Source organism: Anomaloglossus baeobatrachus, chromosome 1, assembly GCF_048569485.1.
Source record: "Anomaloglossus baeobatrachus isolate aAnoBae1 chromosome 1, aAnoBae1.hap1, whole genome shotgun sequence".
In the NCBI taxonomy this organism is placed as follows: Eukaryota; Metazoa; Chordata; class Amphibia; order Anura; family Aromobatidae; genus Anomaloglossus; species Anomaloglossus baeobatrachus.
The window spans coordinates 811,307,877-811,330,700 of record NC_134353.1 but is presented as its reverse complement, the minus strand read 5'-3'; the positions used below and the strand labels follow the sequence as shown (position 1 = coordinate 811,330,700).

General features: G+C 40.4%; 1 protein-coding gene across 1 annotated transcript in view; it reads right to left on the bottom strand.

Annotated features, from left to right (window-relative positions):
* The window catches only part of LOC142254546 (uncharacterized), a 95,860-nt gene extending 80,892 nt beyond the window's left edge, over positions 1–14,968 (bottom strand). The window contains exons 1-3 of the mRNA XM_075325687.1: positions 14,866–14,968; positions 9,324–11,648; positions 7,571–7,765 (exon numbers count right to left, since the gene is read on the bottom strand). Of these exons, the coding sequence (XP_075181802.1) occupies positions 7,571–7,765; positions 9,324–11,648; positions 14,866–14,968 (2,623 nt within the window). The remainder of the gene's footprint in view (positions 1–7,570; positions 7,766–9,323; positions 11,649–14,865) is intronic.
* Between the last annotated feature and the right edge of the window lie 7,856 nt (positions 14,969–22,824).

Here is a 22,824-nt window from a genome sequence, read left to right as displayed (position 1 = left end):
GAAGTTGATCCAAACATCTTGTAGAAGTAACCACAGATCTTCTGTGGATGCAGGGTTGTGCAAATCCTTCTGCCTCTTCATGTAATCCCACACAGTCCGGATGATGTTGAGATCAGGGACATCACTTTCAGGTCTCCTTATTTTTTTTTACGCTGAAAATAGTTCTTAAGTTCTTAATCACATTGACGGATTGTTTGGGGTTATTTTTCCCTGTGTACAGTAAATTTGCAGCCAATCAGATTCCCCCTGATGGTATTGCATGATTGATATGTATCTGCCTGTATTTGTCAGCTTTGATGGCAATAAAGGGTGCTTTACACGCTGCGACATCACTAACGATATATCGTCGGGGTCACGGTGTTTGTGATGCACATCCGGCGTAGTTAGCGACATCGCAGCATGTGACAGCTAGGAGCGACGATCAACGATCGCAAAAACGTCAAAAATCGTTGATCGTTGACACGTCGCTCCATTTCATAATATCGTTGGTGGTGCATGCCGCTGGTTGTTCGTCAATCCTGCGGCAGCACACATCGCTGTGTGTGACACCGCAGGAACGACGAACATCTCCTTACCTGCGTCCACCGGCAATGAGGAAGGAAGAGGGTGGGCGGTATATTCCGCCCGCTCATCTCCGCCCCTCCGCTGCTATTGGACGGCTGCCATGTGACGTCGCTGTGACGCCGCACAAACCGCCCCCTTAGAAAAGAGGCAGTTCGCCGGCCACATCGACGTCACAGGGAAGGTAAGTCCATGTGACGGGTGTAAGCGATGTTGTGCACCACGGGCAGCAGTTTGCCCGTGACGCACAACCGACAGAGGCGGGTACACTCGCTAGCGATATCGATAGCGATATCGCAGCGTGTAAAGTGCCCTGAAGGGTTGTTCGAGGATACTTAGTACAGCAGATGAAAGACACATCATGAATAATTCCCTTTCAATTTGAAAGACATCCAGCCGTGCAAGTTGCTCTCTTTCACCCCATCGTCTTCATCATTCAGTAGCTCCTCCTCCTCGATGGTGGGCCAGCATCTCTGCTCTGTAGACACTTACATTAATTAAACAATTTACTTTTGTTTCCTGTGATCTGGGTCTCTCCCAAAATTGAAAACACAACCTGTATCATTGCAAGCAGCTGCTAAAACTGAGCCACAGCTTGCAAAACTATAGACGTTTCTATACTTAACCCCTTCACCCCCAGGGCATATTTTCCATTTTGTTGTTTTCCATTTTTCCTACCCCTCTTCCAAGAGCCATATGAGAGCTTGTTTTTTTGCGGGACGAGTTGTATTGTTGAATCACGTCATTATTTTACCATATAGTATAGTAGAAAATGGGGATAAAATCCAAGTGTGTTAAAATTGCACAAAAAAGTGCAATTCGACAATGTTGTTTTTTTTTTTCTTTACCATATTCATTATATACTAAAACTGACCTGGAAATATGATTTTCCAAATCAGTACGAGTACATAGATCACATGTACACTGGAGACCAAAATTAGAGAACATCATACAATTTCCTAAATGTTAAGGTCATTGTGTAGTCTTATGTGATTATATCATACAGGAGTAAACTAGCAGTATTTTAAGATTATTTCATAAATTAAAATAATTGTAAAGCACATACTAAAAATTTAAATGAGATAAATGAAAAAGAACACTGATCAAAACAGATTAGATTAGAGAACACTTTCAGATACCTGCAAGTTATTGGTGTTAATCTGGCACTTCGTGCTAATTTCCTTATCTAACAAACCCTAACTGGCAGCCTAACTTTCCAGTTTGCACTGATTTTCAAAATGGTGTGCTGTTCCAAAGTGACTGAAACCCTCCGGCAGCAGGTTGTCCAGATGAAGGCCAAAAGGGTGACCCTATCAGCCATATAAAGAGAAGTTGGTCATTAAAAGTCTGTGATTTTGAGAATATTGCATCTTTACAACATCACAAACTCTTTCAAGTCCCCCATGAAAGCTGGTCATTCTCGAAAGACAAACACAATAGAGGACAGGATAATGCAGAGAATATCCATGGGTAATCGTTTCAACATTGCAGCTGCAATTGCTCGCCAGTTCAGCACTGAACAGGGTAAGGATCTGTCTCCTCATACAGTGTCACAACGTTTAAGGGCATTTGGACTGAATGCCCACTTTGCAGTGACCAAACTTCTCATAAGCAGAAAGAATTAAAAGACTAGACTCACCTTTAGTGAGGAGCAAGTTGTGTGGACAGAGGAGAAGTGTCTCACAGTTCATTTTAGTGATGAAAGCAAATTTAATTCATTTGGGTCTTATGGGAAACATTATGTTCATCGACAAACTGGGGAAAGACTGAACCCAAAGTGTGTTAAGAAGTCAGTGAAAGATGGTGGAGGAATTGTCATGGTTTGGGAATGTTTTCTGCAGCAGGAGTTGGACCTTGCATACAGCTACGTGGCAGAGTAAATGCAAGTGAACCTTCTTCAACACGTGATTCTTTATTTGCATTCATCACTCAATCAGCCAATAATTTTCATGCAGGACAATTCCCCCTGCCACACAGCAAAATGGGTAAAGCAGTTCCTTGAAACAAAAAACATTGAAACAATGAAATGGCCAGCCAAGAGTCCTGATCTAAACCCAATAAAAAACCTTTGGAAAATCCTTGCTAACAAAGTTATGGCCAAGAAACCCCCAACAGTCAAAGAACTGTAGAAGAGACTGGAAGAAGAGTGGACCAAAATCACACCAGAGCAGTGTGAGAGACTAGTGATGTCCTGTGGCCGCAGATGTGCTGAATTCATTCAAAGCAAAGGCTTGTACACGTCCTACTGATCGGTGACTGTTACCATCAGAAAATTTAGTTATATTCTTATGATCATCATGGTTTGGGCAAAATAAAGGTTTAATGTTAATAAACTTTGGATATTTTGTAAAACACTCCTCTAGTGGCATGGTATATCCCTCACAAAAAACCTTCAAATTTTGATCAATGTAGATTACATTATTTCTGAAACTTTTTCTCTAATTTTGATCTCCAGTGTATGTTTTTTTTTATTTAAGTGGTAAAATGCTTTTTTTTTAATTTGTAAAAATTGAAGTCTAGCGTTTTCATTTTTTATCATTATGCTATTTACTGATCAGGTAAGTAATATTCATTTACTTTATTTTGATAGATCATACATTTTTGGACGCAGCAATACTAAATATGTGTATTTTTTTCTTGTTTTATTTTTAATGGGCAAAAGGGAGGATTTAAACTTGTTTTTTTTTTCATATGTGCTTAAAGGGAACCTGTCACCAGATTTTTCACTATTAAACTAAAAGTGTCACCTTTTGCAGCTCCCGTGCTGCATTCTATGAAGGTGCACCTTGTGCCCTGACTCCCCTTCCAGACCCTAAAAAACACTTTATAAAACATGACCCCCACGTATGCTAATTACCTATGTGACTCAGATGGGCAAGATTATGGTCGGGTACGAGGATGACGCTGGTGAGGTCATGCACAGCGCCAACCATAATCTTGCGCCTGCGCATTTAGCTCACCGGCGCGCGCGAGGGCAGCTATGTTTTCTGCTCTGCCCGCGATATGGCAGAGCAAACTGTGCCTGTGCGAGCCGCCATAACTGCACAGGCGCGAGATTTGAAAATGCAACGAGGATGATGACGGAGGCGTCATCACGTCAATCAAGAAAGGAGGATGGCGAACAGCGGCAGGAGGGGGGACAGGAGCAGAAAAAAAGCACACCCATCTGAGCCACACAGGTAATTAGCATATGTGTGGGTCATGTTTTATACAGTTATTTCTAGGGTCTGGAAGGGGAGTCAGGGCCAAAGTGCACCTTCATAGAATGCAGCCCAGGAGCTGCAGAAGGGGATTCTTTTATTTTAATAGGGAAAAATCTGGTGACAAGTTCCCTTTAACAGTGTTTTATAGTCTGATCCCTTGTGGTATTTATATAGCAGTGAAACATTTCCCATGAATTTTTTTTTTTTACATGCTTTTTGTTCAGTCTCCGTCTCTTTGTTCTTCTCTATAGAAGCCTATAGTGAAAAAATGCACCAAAACGGCAAACATCAGCTGTGTCATTAGATGAACAGTGGGCAGGAGATTTTATGAAATGACATCCACTTTGCTTGGACATTTAGGCCATGTTCACATGTAGTGTTATTTTCTGCAGCTTTTTTTTTATAAAAAGTCTGCTGTGTTTAATTGTTCAAGCAAATCGGTTTTGATTTCATGAAACCTGCGCCCACTGTGCATCTAAAGACGCCGCTGAACTCTGCGGTCCTGGTTCTTTTTTCTCTAGCAGTTTTATGTGGAACCTAAAAAACATGCATGTAAAAAACTAGAGTTACTTTTTAAAGGGCAGAATCAAAGTTTTTTTGTAGTATACAAAAACACATTAAAAATGTGGTTTCACATACGCACCAAAAATGTATCAAATAAAGGGAAAAGACCTAGAGAATGCAGCAAGGATGCAATAACCAGAGAATACTATTATTGCGTAGTTTGGTGCGGACACATGCAGAAAACAATAAGCACAGTATTTATGCAACGTGTGAACATGGCCTTAAAAATTTTAACAGTCAAGACCACATATAGAGAAGCTTACATAAAATTTGGAAAGTTCTGGCTGCTACAATTATGAATGGACAAAATATAAATTCAACCAGAGGAAAGTGCAGACCAGGATTCCAGCATATTTATGAGCTCTGTATAACTGCTAGATCTGCAGCAGAGAAAACATGGATTCATCAAAATGACAGCAAACAGCTCAGTAAGTGACACATCACTGGAATCAGGGTCTCTGTCTTTACATTATACTGCTCTCACATGGGAGAGCGAAAACCTGGTGACAGATTCCCTTTTATAGCCCTCTGTACCTGGACTTGTACACATGCTAGCTGGTCACCGATTCATGCAGAGCTATTAAAATCCCTATTTCTTATATTGATGGCTGGACCATATGGCACTTTTTACCTTTTACCTTTTGTGCCTTCCCTATTTCCTCATAGATTGTAGCTTATTAGCAGGGTCCTCACTCCTGTATCTATTGAATGGTGTAATTCTGTAATGTCTCATATTGTCTGTACATGTTCTCTCTCAATTGTAAAGTGTTGTGGAATATGTTGGCGCTTTAGAAATAAAAACGTGCTCTGTATTCTTGCACGTGGACATTGCACTCTTGGTGTGGTTTACAGCAGTATTGCATTTATCCAGCAGATTGTGAAAATCCGTATAATACAGAAGGGCTGTGCATGTGATGTGTGGACAATTGAGTTTAGGTAAGTGAATCTTTTCCTGTTACGGGATATAGTCTATTGTCATCTGCCGGACTGACGTAAAGTAACTTAATCTTGATTCGCACATGCTGGCTAAATCACTATCAACAATAAACTGTAAACCACAGCTTCAAAATTGGATTAAACAAACTAATTTTGCATTAGTAGCTGATTACAAAGTATTAGCAATGTGCAAGAGGCGTGAAATAAATGAATCAACTGCAATGTAAAAAAAGGAGGCTCTGTTGCTTTGGGTATTAATGAAAGCATTCTAAAAAACTACAGTTTAAAATGGCATCAGTTCCTTAAGGCGTTGTCCTCTACTTTTACATTGATGGTGATCAGTTGTATCTGGTGCCGTTGGCGGTAGCAGCCGGCCGGAGATGCTCAGTTCCAGACCTGCCACATCAACTGATAGTCGCCGCTGCCGCGTATAGCATCATCCCCCTCGTATTCAAACCGATAGGGAGTGGATGTACAATACCCAGTCTTGACGGGAGAGATGAGACATCTCTAGAACTCAGCATTTCCATCTGCCTGCTGTTGCCGCTGGCACCGGCAACAGCTGGTGGCAGGGGTGCTGTACGTTGGATGCCAAATGGATGACCTATCCTAAGGACAGGCCATCAATTTAAAAGTAGTGGACAACCTCTTTAAGAAAACATAGGGAGTATAAGTCAATCTAAAGTTAAAGGGAATCACATCAGATCACACACACTCACACATCAGATCACACACACTCACCCATCAGATCGCACACACACATCAGATTGCACAAATACACACATCTAATTGCACACATACACACATCAGATTGGACACATACACACATCAATGCATTTCACCACAGATCCTCGCACTCCACTGTACTGTGTCTTAGGTTCCTCTGCCGGCTGGAAGCAATCGGTATCGCCGGATGTGGTGAGTGTATGTGTGTGATTGTATGTGCGATCTTATATGTGTGTATGATTGTGTGTGTGTGCAGTCTGATGTATGTGAGTGTTAGCCAGAAGAAGGGTAGGATCGCATAGAGCATACCTGCTGGGAGCACCTTCTGAAGATCACAGGAGGACCATGGAGCAACGCAGTTGTCTGGTAAGTATGATTCTCCTGAGAGAAGGGAATCTGCATTTTTTGGGGATAAACTTTCCCTCAACCGTGTTTGCCCGAGAATAAGCCCTACCCCGAAAATAAGCCCCAGCGCATTTTTCAGGGTAAAAAAAAAATATAAGACGTGTTTTATGTTCGGGGAAACTGTGTATCACTTACATTAGTCGCTGCAGCTGTTCTGACACAGTAAAATATATTATTTTTAACATGTAGCAGAGCTCTGGGAGCTGCTTCTGGCCACATCAGGCTTTCAGTGCACATTTTCATAGAAAGAAGCTGTTAATCACAGAAGGAGGCAGAGTCGGACTACAGCTTACTCACTACTGAGACCCACTAATGATAAAGATAAGAGGCTTAAACTAATATTGCAAATAAACAAAAACAGACTTTGAGATAAGAGACAGCTAGCTATAAACTTCATGTTAACTCTTAGGGCGGCTTTGCACGTTGCGACATCGGTGGGGTCAAATCGAAAGTGTCGCACATCCGGCGTCACTTTCGACATCGTAGTGTGTAAATGCTAGATGATACGATGAACAAGCGCAAAAGCGTCGTTATCGTATCATCGGTGCATTCACCGACATTTCCATAATGCCGGTGCCGCGACAGGTACGATGCAGTTCCTCGTTCCTGCGGCATCACCTTACCTGCCGCTGGCGGCTATACGGAAGGAAGGAGGTGGGCGGGATGTTTACATCTTGCTCATCTCCGCCCGTCCGCCGCTATTGGCCGCCTGCCGTGTGACGTCGCTATGACGCCGCACGACCCGCCCCCTTAGGAAGGAGGCGGGTCGCCGGCCAGAGCGACTGAGTGCATGTGAAGCTGGCATAGCGATACTTTTCGCTACACCAGCTATCACAAGATATTGTGTCTGCGACGGGGGCGGGGACTATCGCGTGCGACATCGCAGCATCGGCTTGCGATGTCGCAACGTGCAAAACCCGCCTTACAGTATGCTGGCTCAGATTACATAGCAAAATGTCCTGACAGAGTCTCTTTAAGTGACTTTAAGCAACTTCTAAATGGCCTAAACTACTACAACTGCTCCTTTTCTTATTATTTTTATTTTAACATTTGCTTTGGGTTTGTCCAGTACCATTTAAATGCAGTCTGACTCAGTAACGACAAACATAATATTCGTACATCAATAAAATTATTACAAATTTTTGTTAATACAATGGGAGTAACAAATATCTTACCTGACTCCTCAGTGAAGTTGCTGGTGATTGAGCTGCCTCCAGCTGAGTTGCAGTTTCTTGCTTCCTTGAACTGTTTCCTTTTCTTCGCCCAGCGATCAGACAATTCCTCCTGAGCAATTTCACAGCTCCTCGATTCCATTAATACCAAGTCTTTAGGCAATTTAAACTTTTTGTTGAAACCTTCTTGTGTGGCATCTAGTTACAAATAAAGGAAGTTAGTGTATTACGTTCCTTTACATTACAAACTAAGAAATCTATGGAGCAAGTCATCACTGTCTTATTTCATATCATGTTCTGCTGCCAACTCAGCACTCAGTAAGTCGAAAACTGATATTCAGACATGGATGAGCCGATATTCTTGGCAAGCCTGCAGTCAGGCTGTAGACTTTTTTGAACAAGGAAACCAAATGGACTTTTAGTTCCCAATAAGCTGTTTGCATATTGGATATTTGTGAGTATAATTAACCCCTTCAAACTATAGAAATTTGCCCATTTGTGGCTTTATGCTTTTGTGGCCAGGTTTTCATCTATCAGATGCATCATGAGATTTTTTCTTCTTTTGTGCCTAATGACAAAACTATATCAGTTTTCATCATTTTTTATAAATTGCAATTGGCAAGCTACTTTATCTTGATAAATAATATTGGTAAATGCTTTGGTCCTTAGATTCCCCTCAATATTCAGCTCTTGGACACTTAATAGTACATTATTAAAAGGGATTAGGATTAGAGATGAGCAAATCTGGCACAATGCAAATTCGCTTGTTAAAGTGTTTATCCCTGAAAAATTCAATTGAAGGAGAACTTATTCTCCACAAATTTAATGTCTCTTATTATGCTCTGGGGTAGCTTCATAATAACCATAATATGTAAATAAATACTACTAATCATTATGTTCACCTCACCACTCACATCTCCAGCCTCTCAGCACTTCACTGCCACCCGTCCAGTCCTTGTTGCATGTTCAGATCGGCGTTAGCAGTGCTAAAATCACATGGCCTCAGTCAAGGCTGAGAATTCCAGAAATGTTAGGCCCCGGAGGGTTCTGTGCATGCACTCCGCAAGGTCGCTGCCCATAACATCACAACGTGTGCAGCAACCCCTCCCAGAACTAACCTGAGAATGGAGGAGCCAAAGAGGTGAATATAAGGTTTCTGAGGGGTTTTTTTTTAAATGTTTTGAAGGCCTGTTATGGCTCAGAAAAATGTTGGCCAGCAGCCATTGAATCCATGCAAAAGCCAATTACAAAAAAATCTACATTTTGCTGAATACATATTTTTGTAAAAGTAGAGTACAATTCAATTCCACTCAAACTTATTCGCTCAGCTCTAGTTAGGATTTTTTATGTTTTAAAAATGTAAACCTTGACTAATTGAAAACTATGTATTGTTTATACCATTTGCTGCATAAGAATATACTAACGGTCTTTTGGTGACATACACGCTAGATCCCATTATAAATCAATAATCATTTTGAGACTCAATATAAAAGGTAATGTGAATATAGCCTTATATAATTTTCTAATTATGCTGTATGTAGGGTATATAAAAATTGTTACAGTTAGAGGATGATTGTATGTTATGCCCAGGGCATATCGAGGTCTCAGCATAATAGCATGCACTTACTTATTGAATTAGCTGATGCATTTCTCAATATTATAGTCTGACATGAAATAGTGTTTTTCAAGTGCATATAAATATTGGTCAGTCTAAAGAAAGATAAAGATATGGACCATCATGAATGAAATGAGTTACCTTTTTCATTCCTTTTCATAATTGGACTTTCAACTTTCTCCAAATATTCTTCATCTTGTTCAATATGTTTTGAATAATTGTCTTCAGAATCAGACTTTGGTTGGTTTGGAATCTGAAAGGTTATCGACTCAAAAGAAGTGCCTGGGATGGCACTATCAGAACTATTTCTTGTAGATGTGTTGCTACTTTCCGCCTGCTCTGAATCTGAGGTTCTATTTTCTTCATTTCTACCTGACTCATCAGATATGTTAGTTTGTTGCTCCATTGAGAAAAAAGGCTTGAATGTCTCTGCTGATTGTGAAAATACTTCAATGTCTACCAGTGTGCTTTGTTCTTCAAATGAACTGTGTATTTTGTTGTCTGAATCAGGTTCATCAACATCGGAAACAGGCGTTAATACTGAGTCTCTCTGTAGAAAGGAAGATGTAAACTCTTTGTTAGGTTCTCGTTGTACTCCAGTGCTTGGTGCCTCAGTGTCACCTTGAATTAGCACTCTTTGGTCCAGGTCTCCAGTTACAACAGTCACAACTGAGCTTCTTTTTTTGTTTGTATTTTCTGGTTCTGTAGAGTTCGGCTGACTTAATTCAAATAATTGGAGACATTCAGCTGGCACTCGACTGTTGCTGTTATTTCCTAAAATATGTTCTGTTGATGAGCTTCGAGAAGGCGGAGTAACCTGTATTAAAAATTGATTGTTTTGTAACACTGAAATATCTTGTACTTCCATATAATTATCACTGTCTAACATCTCTTCATCAAAACCACTTTCACTAAAATCGATATGTTCGTCAGCATGCTTCATCATGTCGTCATCTTCATCCAACTGGCTATTCACAAAATCTAAAACACGCTCACCATTTTCGCATGGATCAGAAACATTTGAATGAGTACTTGCCTCATCTTCTTGGCCAAAGCATGAAATTACCTTTGGACTACTAAGTGGAATGATGTTATGATCTTTCTCTTTACTGAGTTTTCTTCTGTTTAGAAATGTTAATGACACTAGTTGTTTTTTGAGGTCGACAGAAGAAACATGAGGATGAGTTCTTTGAGCTGTAGGATTTGATGATAACAAGTGCTGTTCCAATTCAAAAAAAGATTGCCTTGTATTACTACAAGCCACATATGGATCATAATACATTTGTGGAAATGTTTTACGTCTTATTACTTTGGCATGAAGGGGACAATCACTCTTCGTTGAGTGACAGTTCTTAGCTGGATTCAGCTTTTGTTCTTTATTTGGCATAAAGGGGTCTTGGTTTAAGTTGGTTTTATTTTGCTTAACTGGTTTCTGCTTCCATGATTTAAAGTACTGAATGTGGTGGTTTTCATTTCTTTCTTCAAGGCTCAAGTCATCCTTTGGTTGTTCTGGCTCAGTTTCCAACTCAGACCATGATGATGGTGATGCAGATGTAGAATATGTTTCTGTAATTTCCTCTCCAATAACACTCCAGTCTTCATCTTCTGGACTTACAAATGTTTCATTTACATCTGCAAACTCTGCAGGAGGTGGAGGGACATCTACACACCACTCAGGATATCTGTAATTAGAACAGAATTCTTTCTCATCATTAAGACTAAAATCAGACACAGGGTAAGAACTGCATGACCCTTCAGTTGAGCGGTAATCATTAGTTAGAGCAAAACCACTTTCAATTTCATCATTATTTTTCTGTTCCTCAGAGTCTATGTGAACTATTACATTTTGTGTAGCTTTGACGTTATATTTTACTTCTATACCTTCTCCTATTATTTCTAATTTTATTAAAGGCTTTTCACAACTCTTATTTTCCAGGGCTGCCATATCTGACATCTTTCCAGAATCTTCCATAAAATCCCAATTGTGGTTGACATCATGTTGACTTTGCTGGTGTCCTCTGTCGTGGTAACTTCTGCTCTTCTTGACGCTTTTTCCATTGATTATTATAACACGAGTTCTGCAGTTTTTATCTATTGCCTTATTTATTTCTAGATTCAAATGAAATCCATTAGATGTGACTGTAAATTCTCCATTGTCCTCTTCTTGGTTGGTATTGTGGTGAAGTTCGTCTTTCTCACATTGGGACTTTGTATCTTGCCATGTTACTTTTACATAATTATCCATTTTGTCATATATTGATGAACTTGTTTTACCGTCTGCTGGTCCGTGGTGAAGGTCATATTCTTTTCTATCACAGTGCTGAGGTTGTGTCTGTGCTTCATAAGGGAAGGTATATTCTTGGGAACGATCATTCTCTTCGACCTTTTGACTGTCTTTACATTCTTTATCTGTTTTCTGATTAAAGGATTTTCTACGGCAACGGCAAACAAATGGCAAGCGCTGATCTAAAAACAGAGACGAAAAATGTTAGAACATTGGAACTATGAGTGGTAAAACCTGATACAATGCATTAGTACAAAATAACCAAGGTGTTGTTTTCAATTTTCCAAGTTTTGTTGTGTTTAACTCTTTAAGAACCAGGCAATTTTTCATTTTTGCGCTTTTGTTTTTTCTACCCTTTCTGCTAAGAGTCATAACTTTTTTTTATTTTTCTGTCGATGAGGGCTTTTTTTTGCTGGATGAGTTGTACTTTGCAATGACACCATCCATTTTATTGTATGATGCCATAAAAAGCGGGACAAAAAAGGAAAAGTGTGTCGAAGTGGCAAAAAAGTACAAATCTGCAACGTTTTTTTTTTTTTAATTCACAGCCTTCATTTTACCATAAAATTGACCTGGCAGTATGATTATCCAGGTGAGTATGATTACACAGATACCAAACATGCATAGTTTTTTTTTTACTTAAGTGGTGAAGAAAGATTCGAAATTTGCAAAAGACTAAATATTTTTGCTTCTGTTGCAACTTTCTGAGAGTAGTAACCCTTTCAGTTTTCTGGATGTGGAACTGTGTGAGGGTTTTTTGCTCCATGAGCTCATGATTTTATTGATATCATTTCGGGGTATATACAATATTTTCATCGCTTGCTATTACAATTTTTTCTGTTGTTGTGGGGGCCCAAGAAATGCAATTCTGGCGTTTTGACTTTTCTACTCTTTATGATGTTTACTGATCAATAAATGTATTGTATAGTTGGAAAGATCAGGCTTTTACAAGTGCAGCACTACCAAATATGTTGATTTTTTTATGTGGTAAAGGTTGTGGGGAGAAGATGTCTTAATTATTTATTTCCTCATATTTGTTTTAAATTTTATATTTTTCACTGTACAATGTTCCCCTTAGTATACTGGAACGTGCAATCATTTGAATACATGTGCTATACACAGCAGTGCATTAGCACTGCTGTGTGTAGCAAAAATCACACTCTGCTATGAACACCAGCCACTGGCAGGTTTTCACAGGAGTATTGTAATGACAGGCACGGGGGGCTTCAGCAGACTCCTGACTGTCATGTCGGGACAGTGCACCTCTTTGCTGGGGTGCGTTAAATGCCTCCGTCAGAGACTGACAGCGGCCTTCAACATGTTATTAGCCAAGGGCGAATCTCCGATCCACCCTCAAATGTTAGAGGCAGGTGATGGCTGATTAATGCAGCCTTCATCTGCTGACAAAGATGCGGACTCGCACGAGGCAGGGAAACGGCTTTTGACAGACACAGTATGTCATAAGTCATTAAGGCAATAAAGGAGTTGTCTATTAAAATTGTTCTACAAATTATCAGATACTAGTAAATATAGGTAAATATGGATGGTACTCACCCACCTCAGGTCCAGTGCTAGCTCCCAGCTCCAGTCTATCTATGTTTTGACTGAAGTGCTCTAACCGCCAAAGCCAAGCGACACTACTCTATCCTCCTCCTACTGGACCTGTCCTCTGCCTACGACACAGTAGACCATTCCCTCCTACTACAGATTCTCTCAACTCTGGGCATCACAGACTTGTCCCTATCTTGGATTTCTTCATACCTAACCGACGAAACTTTCAGCGTCTCCCATTCTCACACCACTTCCTCATCTCGCTCCCTATCTGTCGGTGTCCCCCAAGGCTCAGTTCTTGGACCCTTGCTGTTCTCCATCTACACCTTCAGCCTGGGACAGCTCATAGAGTCCCACGGCTTCCAGTATCACCTCTATGCCGATGACACACAGATCTACCTCTCTGGACCTGACATTACCTCTCTACTAACCAAAATCCCACAATGTCTGTCTGCTATTTCATCCTTCTTCTCTGCGCGATTCCTAAAACTTAACATGGACAAAACAGAGTTCATTGTCTTTCCTCCTCCTCACTCATCTCCTCCAACAAGCCTTTCCATCAAACTTGATGGTTGCTCACTCTCCCCAGTGTCACAAGCTCGTTGCCTTGGAGTAACCCTCGACTCTGCTCTATCCTTCAAGCCACACATCCAAGCCCTCTTCAAGTCATGCCGATTACAACTCAAAAATATCTCCCGGATCCGTGCTTTCCTTAACCAAGAATCAGCAAAAACATTAGTGCATGCCCTCATCATCTCCCGCCTCGACTACTGCAACCTCCTGCTCTCTGGCCTCCCTTCCAGCACTCTTGCACCCCTCCAATTTATCCTAAACTCTGCGGCCCACTTAATCCACCTCTCCCCTCACTATTCCCCAGCCTCCCCACTCTACCAATCCCTTCACTGGCTTCCCATCACCCAACGACTCCAGTTCAAAACATTAAGAAAAAAGAGGATGTCCAGCTCTTCAGGCAAAGAATCACGTCTTTATTTCATCATGCAGACACAGAGAATAACATGACCAGCACTACGCGTTTCAGGTGAAAACACTCACCTCATCATGATTAAGGGTGAGTGTTTTCACCTGAAACGCGTAGTGCTGGTCATGTTATTCTCTGTGTCTGCATGATGAAATAAAGACGTGATTCTTTGCCTGAAGAGCTGGACATCCTCTTTTTTCTGCATTTCATTGGGCTGTGGCAGTGCCTGTCCGTGCTCCAGGACGGAATCGGGATTGAGCCTTACACGGTGAGCTGATTCATATAAATTCAAAACATTAACCATGACATACAAAGCCATGCACAACCTGTCTCCTCCCTACATCTGTGACCTAGTCTCCCAGTACCTACCTGCACGCAACCTCAGATCCTCACAAGATCTCCTTCTCTGCTCCTCTCTTATCTCCTCTTCCCACAATTGCGTACAAGATTTCTCCCGTGCATCCCCCATACTATGGAATGCTCTACCTCAGCACATCAGACTCTCCCCTACCATGGAAAGCTTCAAGAGGAACCTCAAGACCCACCTCTTCCAACAAGCCTACAACCTACAATAGCCCTCAGTCCAGTAGACCACTGCGCAACCAGCTCTGTCCTCACCTATTGTACCATCACCCATTCCCTGTAGACTGTGAGTCCTCGCGGGCAGGGTCCTGTCTCCTACTATACCAGTCTGTTTTGTAATGTTAATGATTGTTGTACGTATACCCTCTTTCACTTGTAAAGCGCCATGGAATAAATGGCGCTATAATAATAATAAATAATAATAATAATAATAATAAAGTGCTGATGTCACATAAACAGAGCACTGCTGCAGGCAATTACTGAGCTTAATAGCTCTGTAAATGTACATGGCATAAGCTCTTGGGCTAAGTGATTGACTGCAGTGGTGATATGATCTGTAGATGTGATATCACCACTGCAGCCAAAACCCAGAACCCAGAACAGCAACATGGAGCTGGGGCTGGACCCAGGGTTCGTGAGGACTATCTGTATATTTTTAGTAGTATCTGATCACTTAGAGGCTAATTTTATAAAAGTGGAAATCCCATTTAAGAACTTCTGTTTTGATCGTGATTCGTGAAGACAAAACAATGGTTTTTTAATTTTTTTATTGCTGTGTTCCAGAGATGTTAAATTTTTGCATTATTGTAGAAATTGCTTATTGTGAGACAAGTTATATTTTTGATGGTACCATTTTGGGGGTATATATACTGTGCTGAATAACACATTGTTTTTTAGAGGGGAGTAGGAAATAGGAATAAAACTGTTAAGCCATGTACACACGATGAGTACTTGATGAGTTTTTTACCTCAGTATTTGTAGCCAAAACCAGGAGTGGGACAATCTGAGAAAAAGTATAATAGGTACATGGCACCACTTCTGTATTTTTTTTACCAACTCCTGGTTTTGGCTACAAATACTGAGGTAAAAACTCACCAAATACTGACTGTGTGAACATGGCCTTATGGTTATCAGTCAGGATTTCCCACAGATCTATAACTTCATTAACAATCTTCCCTGTTTGAGGTTATTTGATAAAATGTCAATCATTGCATTAGATCGACCATAGGATGAAAAAATTAAAACATCATACGGAATTGTGAGGGATATAAATGAACAATATACTTGTTTGGCAAGTCAATGATCAATTCAATTTGCAATGCTACTTAAATGTGACGCATCTGACAAAAGCTTAACTACTTAAGATTCAGTATAGTATTTTTTTTAAAGATTGGCTAAGAAATACAGTACAAATTAATATGTGTAAACTGTTCTTAACCAACTGGAAACCAGTTAGGTGACCAGTAGATGTAATGCTTTGTATTGCTATGGCACTACTTACATTCATCGCTGTCTGAGCTGTTTCGATTTTTGGGTTTTCTCCGTTTTCTGCTCATTGCTTCTCTGTTACTGTTTTGAAACTTCTTACTGAATGACAAAAAAAACGGATTTTTTTTATGTTCATAATGTGACAACATGTAAGTAAGATATTCTATATGGGAGACTGGACTTTATTTAATTATCCATGAATACCATCTTACAGACTGTAAAAGAAACAGCATGCAGCCTGTGGATTGCTTTGCAGGAGAGATAGGCACATCAATTTGCATGACTCCCATCTTTTAGATAGGGGGCTTGTATAGCGCTCACGTTCTGCGATCCCCAGTGCGGCTGTTGATTATCCAGGGCTGGCAGAACATCTCAATGATGACGTTAGGCCAGCCTGGCTAATAAAAAGTCCCACTAATCAGTTGGCCCATGTCTAATCTGCAGTGAATAAGAAATATTTTACAGCCAATGTACAAGACATATGCAATTGCTTTATCTATTTGTTATTGCATCACTTAATGTCATTTTTTCCCTCTGATGGAACTTGTGAATATTTTCCAATATCTCGTATAAGCATCCATTTATAACTTCTGCAGAGCTTATAGGTCAGTCTTTTAAATATATGATATATACAATGCTAAACATCATTCCACTGACAATTATCTAATCCCCACTGCCCTATACACGAGCCATTGCCTTGGCGGACTCTTCATGTGTTTTAAACAAAAGAAGAAAAATTCACTACTAGACACATCTGGCAGGGGCTTTTCCTCTAAAAATAAAAAGATTGAACAACTACCAATACTTCCATGACATCATCTGTCAGGGGGAGAGTTCGGAGGCCTCCATATATATTACATACTTTGTCTGGTCCCATTGAAATCAGTGGGTTTGGATGACTTTCATCTAAAGTCAAAACTTTAGAACTATCTACAGCATGCCAAAGGTCTCCAACCTGTTATCGTCATTCTCCAGAAACCACAGGCTGAAGACCACTGATGTAGACCATGAAGAGATAATGCTTTAGTTTACAAATTATTTGGAAAATGTCTAAAATATACTGTGCTTACAGAAGAAAATGGCTAATAATAAAATCTATCATTATAAGCTATACTTAGTGTGCCCTCAAGTTACAATATATGAAACTGTTAAAAGTGAATTTTAAAGTATTGTACAAAAACTAGCAATTGGTCCTTATTAGGTCACAAAATGTTGACTCAAAAAAAGCTTAAAGGAGTATTCCCATCTCCAAGATCCTATCCCAATATGTACTAGGTGTAATAATAATAATAATAATAATAATATTAGCAAATACCTCAAATTAGAAATGTAGCACAGTTCTCCTGATATAGCCATGTCACTTACCTCATGTGCAGACATAGCAATAGCTTAGGTATCCAATTATACGGCTATGCATATAAGGACAGTTACTTGGTAGTGATCATAACCATGGATACCTAAGCTGCAATGCCCTGCACATGAGGTAAGAGACATGGCTATATTAGAAGAACTATACTACATTTCTAATTGGGGGTAATTGCTTATATTCTTATTATTACACCTACTGCATATTGGGATAGGATCTTGGAGATGGGAATACACCTTTAAGTGAATAATAAAGCAAAAAATAAATAATACAGAAACAGCAAACTCTTAACCCTTACATATGAAAGAAAGAGCTTCTGAAACTAGGCCAATCCCTTTCTATGCAGAAGACGGACACTTCATCAGACTTCTGTGTAGTAAACCCAGTATACAGTAAAAATAAAATTGAGATGACATTACGGATTACTGCTGATAATAAAGGCCCCTTTACACACTGCAACATCGCTAGCAATATCGCTGTAACGTCATCTGTTTTGTGACATAATAGTGACCTCCCCAGCGACATTGCAGTGTGTGACACGCATCTGCGACCTGGCCTCCGCTGTGAGGTCGCTGATCGCTACAAATTGTTCAGGAACATTTTTTGCTCCTTTGTTTCCCGCTGCGTAGCATGCATTGGTGTGTTTGACACCGTTACAACAACATCGTTAGCAACTTAGAACCCAGCCCGTAGGCGTGCTATAGCGTTCCCTTTCCCGGCCCCTTACCTCCGATTGGTGGTTGCTGTTGCGTTCTGATTGGGCGGCTTTCACTGAATAAAAGGCAACTTTAGCGCTTCCGTCCTTTGTTTCAAAGCTACCTTGTTCCTGAGCGTGCTGGTTTGCGGATCATTAGAGAATTCTCCAGTCTGCAATACTATAAAGCCTATATGGTAAGCATCATTTCATTGAAGCTGTATTGATGCTGTATAGATAAACCAGTGTGGAGTCGCCGCACAGAGAACTCTACAAAGATCCGCTAAGCAACAGAGGCTCAGGAACAAAGAATATACAAGCGCAACTTTTGCCAATGTTTCCAAGCTCAGGGTCGCCAATAAGAACGCACTAGTGATCACCAATCGGAGCTGAGGGGGGCGTGTAAAAAGGACACCTAGGTGGCTTCAGCGCCAAACACCATGCCCCTAACATTGGTATGAGTCGTCAAATAGCTGCTGTGTGAAACGTCCCCAACGACCAGCGAGGTCGTTCTGCAGGTCATTATCGCTGCTGCATCCTTGGCCAGATCTGCCTGTTTGACAGCTCACCAGCGACTGTTTATAGACTTTCCAGTGATCCCGGCCAGGTCGGGATCGCTGGTGGGATCGCTAGAAAGTCTCAGTGTGTAAAGGGGCCTTAAGAACACTTGCTAATAGTACATGCAGAACAGGAAGATAACAGTACAGTACATACAGTATATCTCAGAGAAGTGTCGGCAGAAAATTGGCTCGACCTGCGCCCATTCTAATGCATTCAACCAAGGAGACTGTCTGTGGCATTATAAGTTGAAATTGTTTTTAAGCCACTTCAGAAAAGACTATTGTAGGTTGAGAAAACACAGAACACTTTAAAACAATATATCCTAAGGAAATAATTAGGCGTGGTGCTGCAAAACCACTTTGTTTATGGACATACTTGCAATATCAGTCACAAATAATAGATGTACTGTACGTGGCTCTGTTTCAGTAGTAATAACAAACTGATCCTTTTCTAATCCAGAAAAATAATTCAATGGCATTCAGCAATCTACAAAAGTGGTTTCAGTAATCACTTACCGGCTAACATAACCTGTTCATTTACTAGTCATTATGTATAGAACTATTGGTTGAAAATATGTCACCGCACTGTTTGAAATCGGAGAATAACGGTTGGCATAAGTCCACAGACATGTTAATAATAATTTAAATAATGTTTCCCATCCTGAGAAACTCTAACATTTAGTGGATATATTTTCACATTTTCATTGATTTTATTTTCATAAATATATGAGTTTATGGAGAGGTTGTGGGCAGTCTGTGAGGAGCATGGGACATTCTGATCATGGGTTTTTAGTATGCTGAAAATATGGATGCTTAGCATTGTTATTGCAATTTGTGGCCAGCTATAGTAGAGTGCTCATTACTTCAGTTTTACACCATGGTTACATTTCTATATGCATAAGTAATATAAAGAATGGAAATATAATAATTGGAGACTGATTTTAGAAGAAAAGTCTATAATTTATGGCTTAACATCATTAACTTAGTGGGGCCTATATTTTTTTACAGCGTATGAGGATTGGTATATACAGTATGTATGATGCTTATTGGAATACATTTTTACCATTAACTTAGTGAGTTCACAACATTTTTATCATGAGGAAATATCTCAATAATATTTTGTATCTTGTATCCATGTAACCTCTAGGCATGGTCAAAATCTCATATATTGCTGTATCATACCATTAGACTTCATTTACCATGGTCAAAAGCAATGTGTGGGTAAAGAATGCATTAGATGACTCACATGTAAAATTTTTCGTCTACCCTCTTTGATGACTCTTTAAATAGACCAAAAAACCAACATTCTTTTCATTACATCCAATGTTGACTTCTGCCAGTGAATCCTAGATTTCCACAGAAACCGAGTTGGGAAATACTAAAAAAAGTAAAATGTTAATGTTAAAATGTAAAATGAAATAAAGAAGTGTTGATATTAATGAGGCATTTAAGACTTGAAAAAATACTATTAGAAGAAACTCGACAACTCACCTGTAAACTGGATTCTAGTTGAAGAATATTTCCAGTTCTTTTGTTACATAAAAAGTGTTCTGTAACCAAAAGTGGAGCCTGTTACACGTCTGGTGCCCAGCTTTACACTGTTCCCATCTACGGCTATTTCTGTCATGTAAGCTCACAATCTGATTAACACCTTTAATCCAGAGTAGGAGAACCATGGTCTCCTAAGTCTAGCCATATCATGTTTCACTGGTAGATAGTTAAAGGAAAATTACTAGACATATGTAGCATACGAGTTGATATTAACCTATCACAAAGGAATATTTTCATGTATTCCAGATCTTTTCGAGCTCTTTAAAAGGTACACAAACATGAACCACAATCATTATTGAATTGCTTCAAATATAGCAGATGAATGTAGTGACTAATGTATTGTCATAAATATAGGTATGTAAAAATACACCTGTATAATTACACAGGTATGCAATATTTGGGTTTATGAAAATTGTTCTAAATCTAAAGACTGATTCTTATGTTTTCTCATGCCTTTATTTAAAAAAACAAAAAACAAAACAAAAAAACACTTCTATTTTTAACCATCACATATTGATTTTGCACAAATTGCATTTGAAATTGCATACAAGAGAGAAGAACAAGAAAAATCTTTATTGCAGCCAAAAATGTATACATTATTATATACTAGCTGTAGTACTCGGTGTTGCCCGGGATAGTAACTGTCACTGTCTCTCTCATTCTCACCCTCTCCCACTTTCTCACTCTCCCTCTCTGACTGTCTGCCTCTCTCTGTGTGTGTCTGTCGCTATTTGTCTGTGTGTCTGTCTGTCTCTGTGTGTATGTGTCTCTGTGTGTATGTCTCTCTGTGTATGTGTCTGTCTCTACAGATATCATATCACCTCACACATAAGCTTCTTATACTAAGTATGTCCTTCGTTACCTATAGCAACCAATCACAGCTCATATTAATGACCTGTAGCTCCCAGCTCCATTCACTTTAATGTAAGCCGCTTTTTTTGGCGAATAACTGTAAAGCACGAGGTTAAATTTTCTCCTCAAAACATAGTCTATCATGTTCCCTGAGTCACATAAGGTGTGCAAAATTTCATGATTGTAAATGCGACAGTGTGTATTCCTTCAGATACACACACACACACACACACACACACACACACACACACACACACACACACACACACACACACTCAGCTTTATATATTAGATAAATATTTATTGAACAATCATTCTGAAACTTTATTGGAAATGAATTATTGCACCTTTTCCATTTCACTTCAAAGCTTCTATTGATGCCTTTTCTTTTATAGGCCTGTGGATCTTCCTTGTGAAAGATTCAGCAGTCACCCCCATCATGTTCACGTTCCATATCCTTGATATCCTGATTAAGGCTATGTGCGCACATACCGGATTTTGCCGCGGATTTTCCGCGGATTTGCTGCATGTTTCGCTGCAGAAAATGTTCATAACATCTCTGCAGTGAATCACCAGCAAATCCTATGGAGAAAAAAAATCCTGTGCGCACTGGGCGGAATTTGACAGCTGCATGTTTTGCTGCGGGATTCCCGCAGCAAAAACAAGTGCATGTCACTTCTTTTCCGCACATCGCTGCGGGATTTCACTCCATTGACTCCAATGTTAATCATGAAATCCCGCAGGGAATAACGCAGGAAGCAAATTCTGTGCGGTTCACTGCGTTTTCCTGCGTTATTCCCTGCGGTATTTCGCGGTTTACCTCCGGTAATGTACATCGCTTGTCTGCGGTTTGCAGGGAAGTGATGTCATTACAGGAAGAGGAAGCAAAGCAGAGAGTAAACACACACACATCACAGACACACACAGACATCACAGACATAGAACACAGACACAGACACATAGAACACACATAGAAAGAAAACGGAAATATAGAAAACAAAGAACGTGGGCTCCGCTGCATATTTACCGTCCAGCCGAGGTAAGCACACAACGGCGGCCCGGTATTCTCAGGCTGGGGAGGGAGAGGGGCAGGGTTAATGTCCCCCGCCTCACTCCCCCTCCGGCAGCCGAGAATATCAGCCGCAGCTGCCCTGGCACTGTCGCATGCATTATGCCGCAGCACCGGCATGTCCTCGGCTCTTCTTGCCGGCGTGTAGCAGTGGCGGCAAGGAAATACAAGGGGTTAATGATGGTGGGGGACCACCGCCATTAACTCCAGGCTTGATCATGGCAGCGTCTATGTGACAGCTGACATGATCAACCCGTAAGTAAAGTGAAAAAAACACAGACACCGAAAAATCCTTTATTTTAAATAAAACAAACAAACCTCGTTCACCATTTTATTAACCCCTCCCGCACCAAAGCTCCGGCGTAATCCACCGCTCCGGCGTAATCCACAGGTCCTGCGCTGCTTACATCCAGCCGCGACTGTCACAGACACAGCGCTGAATGAAAGCAGCAGACAGCAGAGGTAATTACCGGTCATTTCCCACGGCCGGTAATGTGAACTCACTGCCGACCGTGGGAAATGCAGCGATCTGTCATCTATCTATCTATCCCTCTGTCTGTCTATCTATATATCCCTCTATCTATTCTTCTGTCTATCTACTATCTCAGAATTAAATGACTTTTTTTTTTTTTTTTTCTTCAATGTGCTTTATTGCATTGAATGCAATAAAGCACATCCCAACCCGCACGCGGCAAAACCTCGGCAATACCGCGAATAATACCGCGGTAAAACCGCGGCAAACCGCATGCGGTTTTCGGGTGCGGTTTCCCGCGGCTTTTTACCGCGGGTGCGGTAATCTTTGAGAGCATGCGGAATTTTCTGAAGAAAATTCCATTTCCCAGTGCGCACATAGCCTAAATCTTTCTCATTGCTATTCGCTAACAG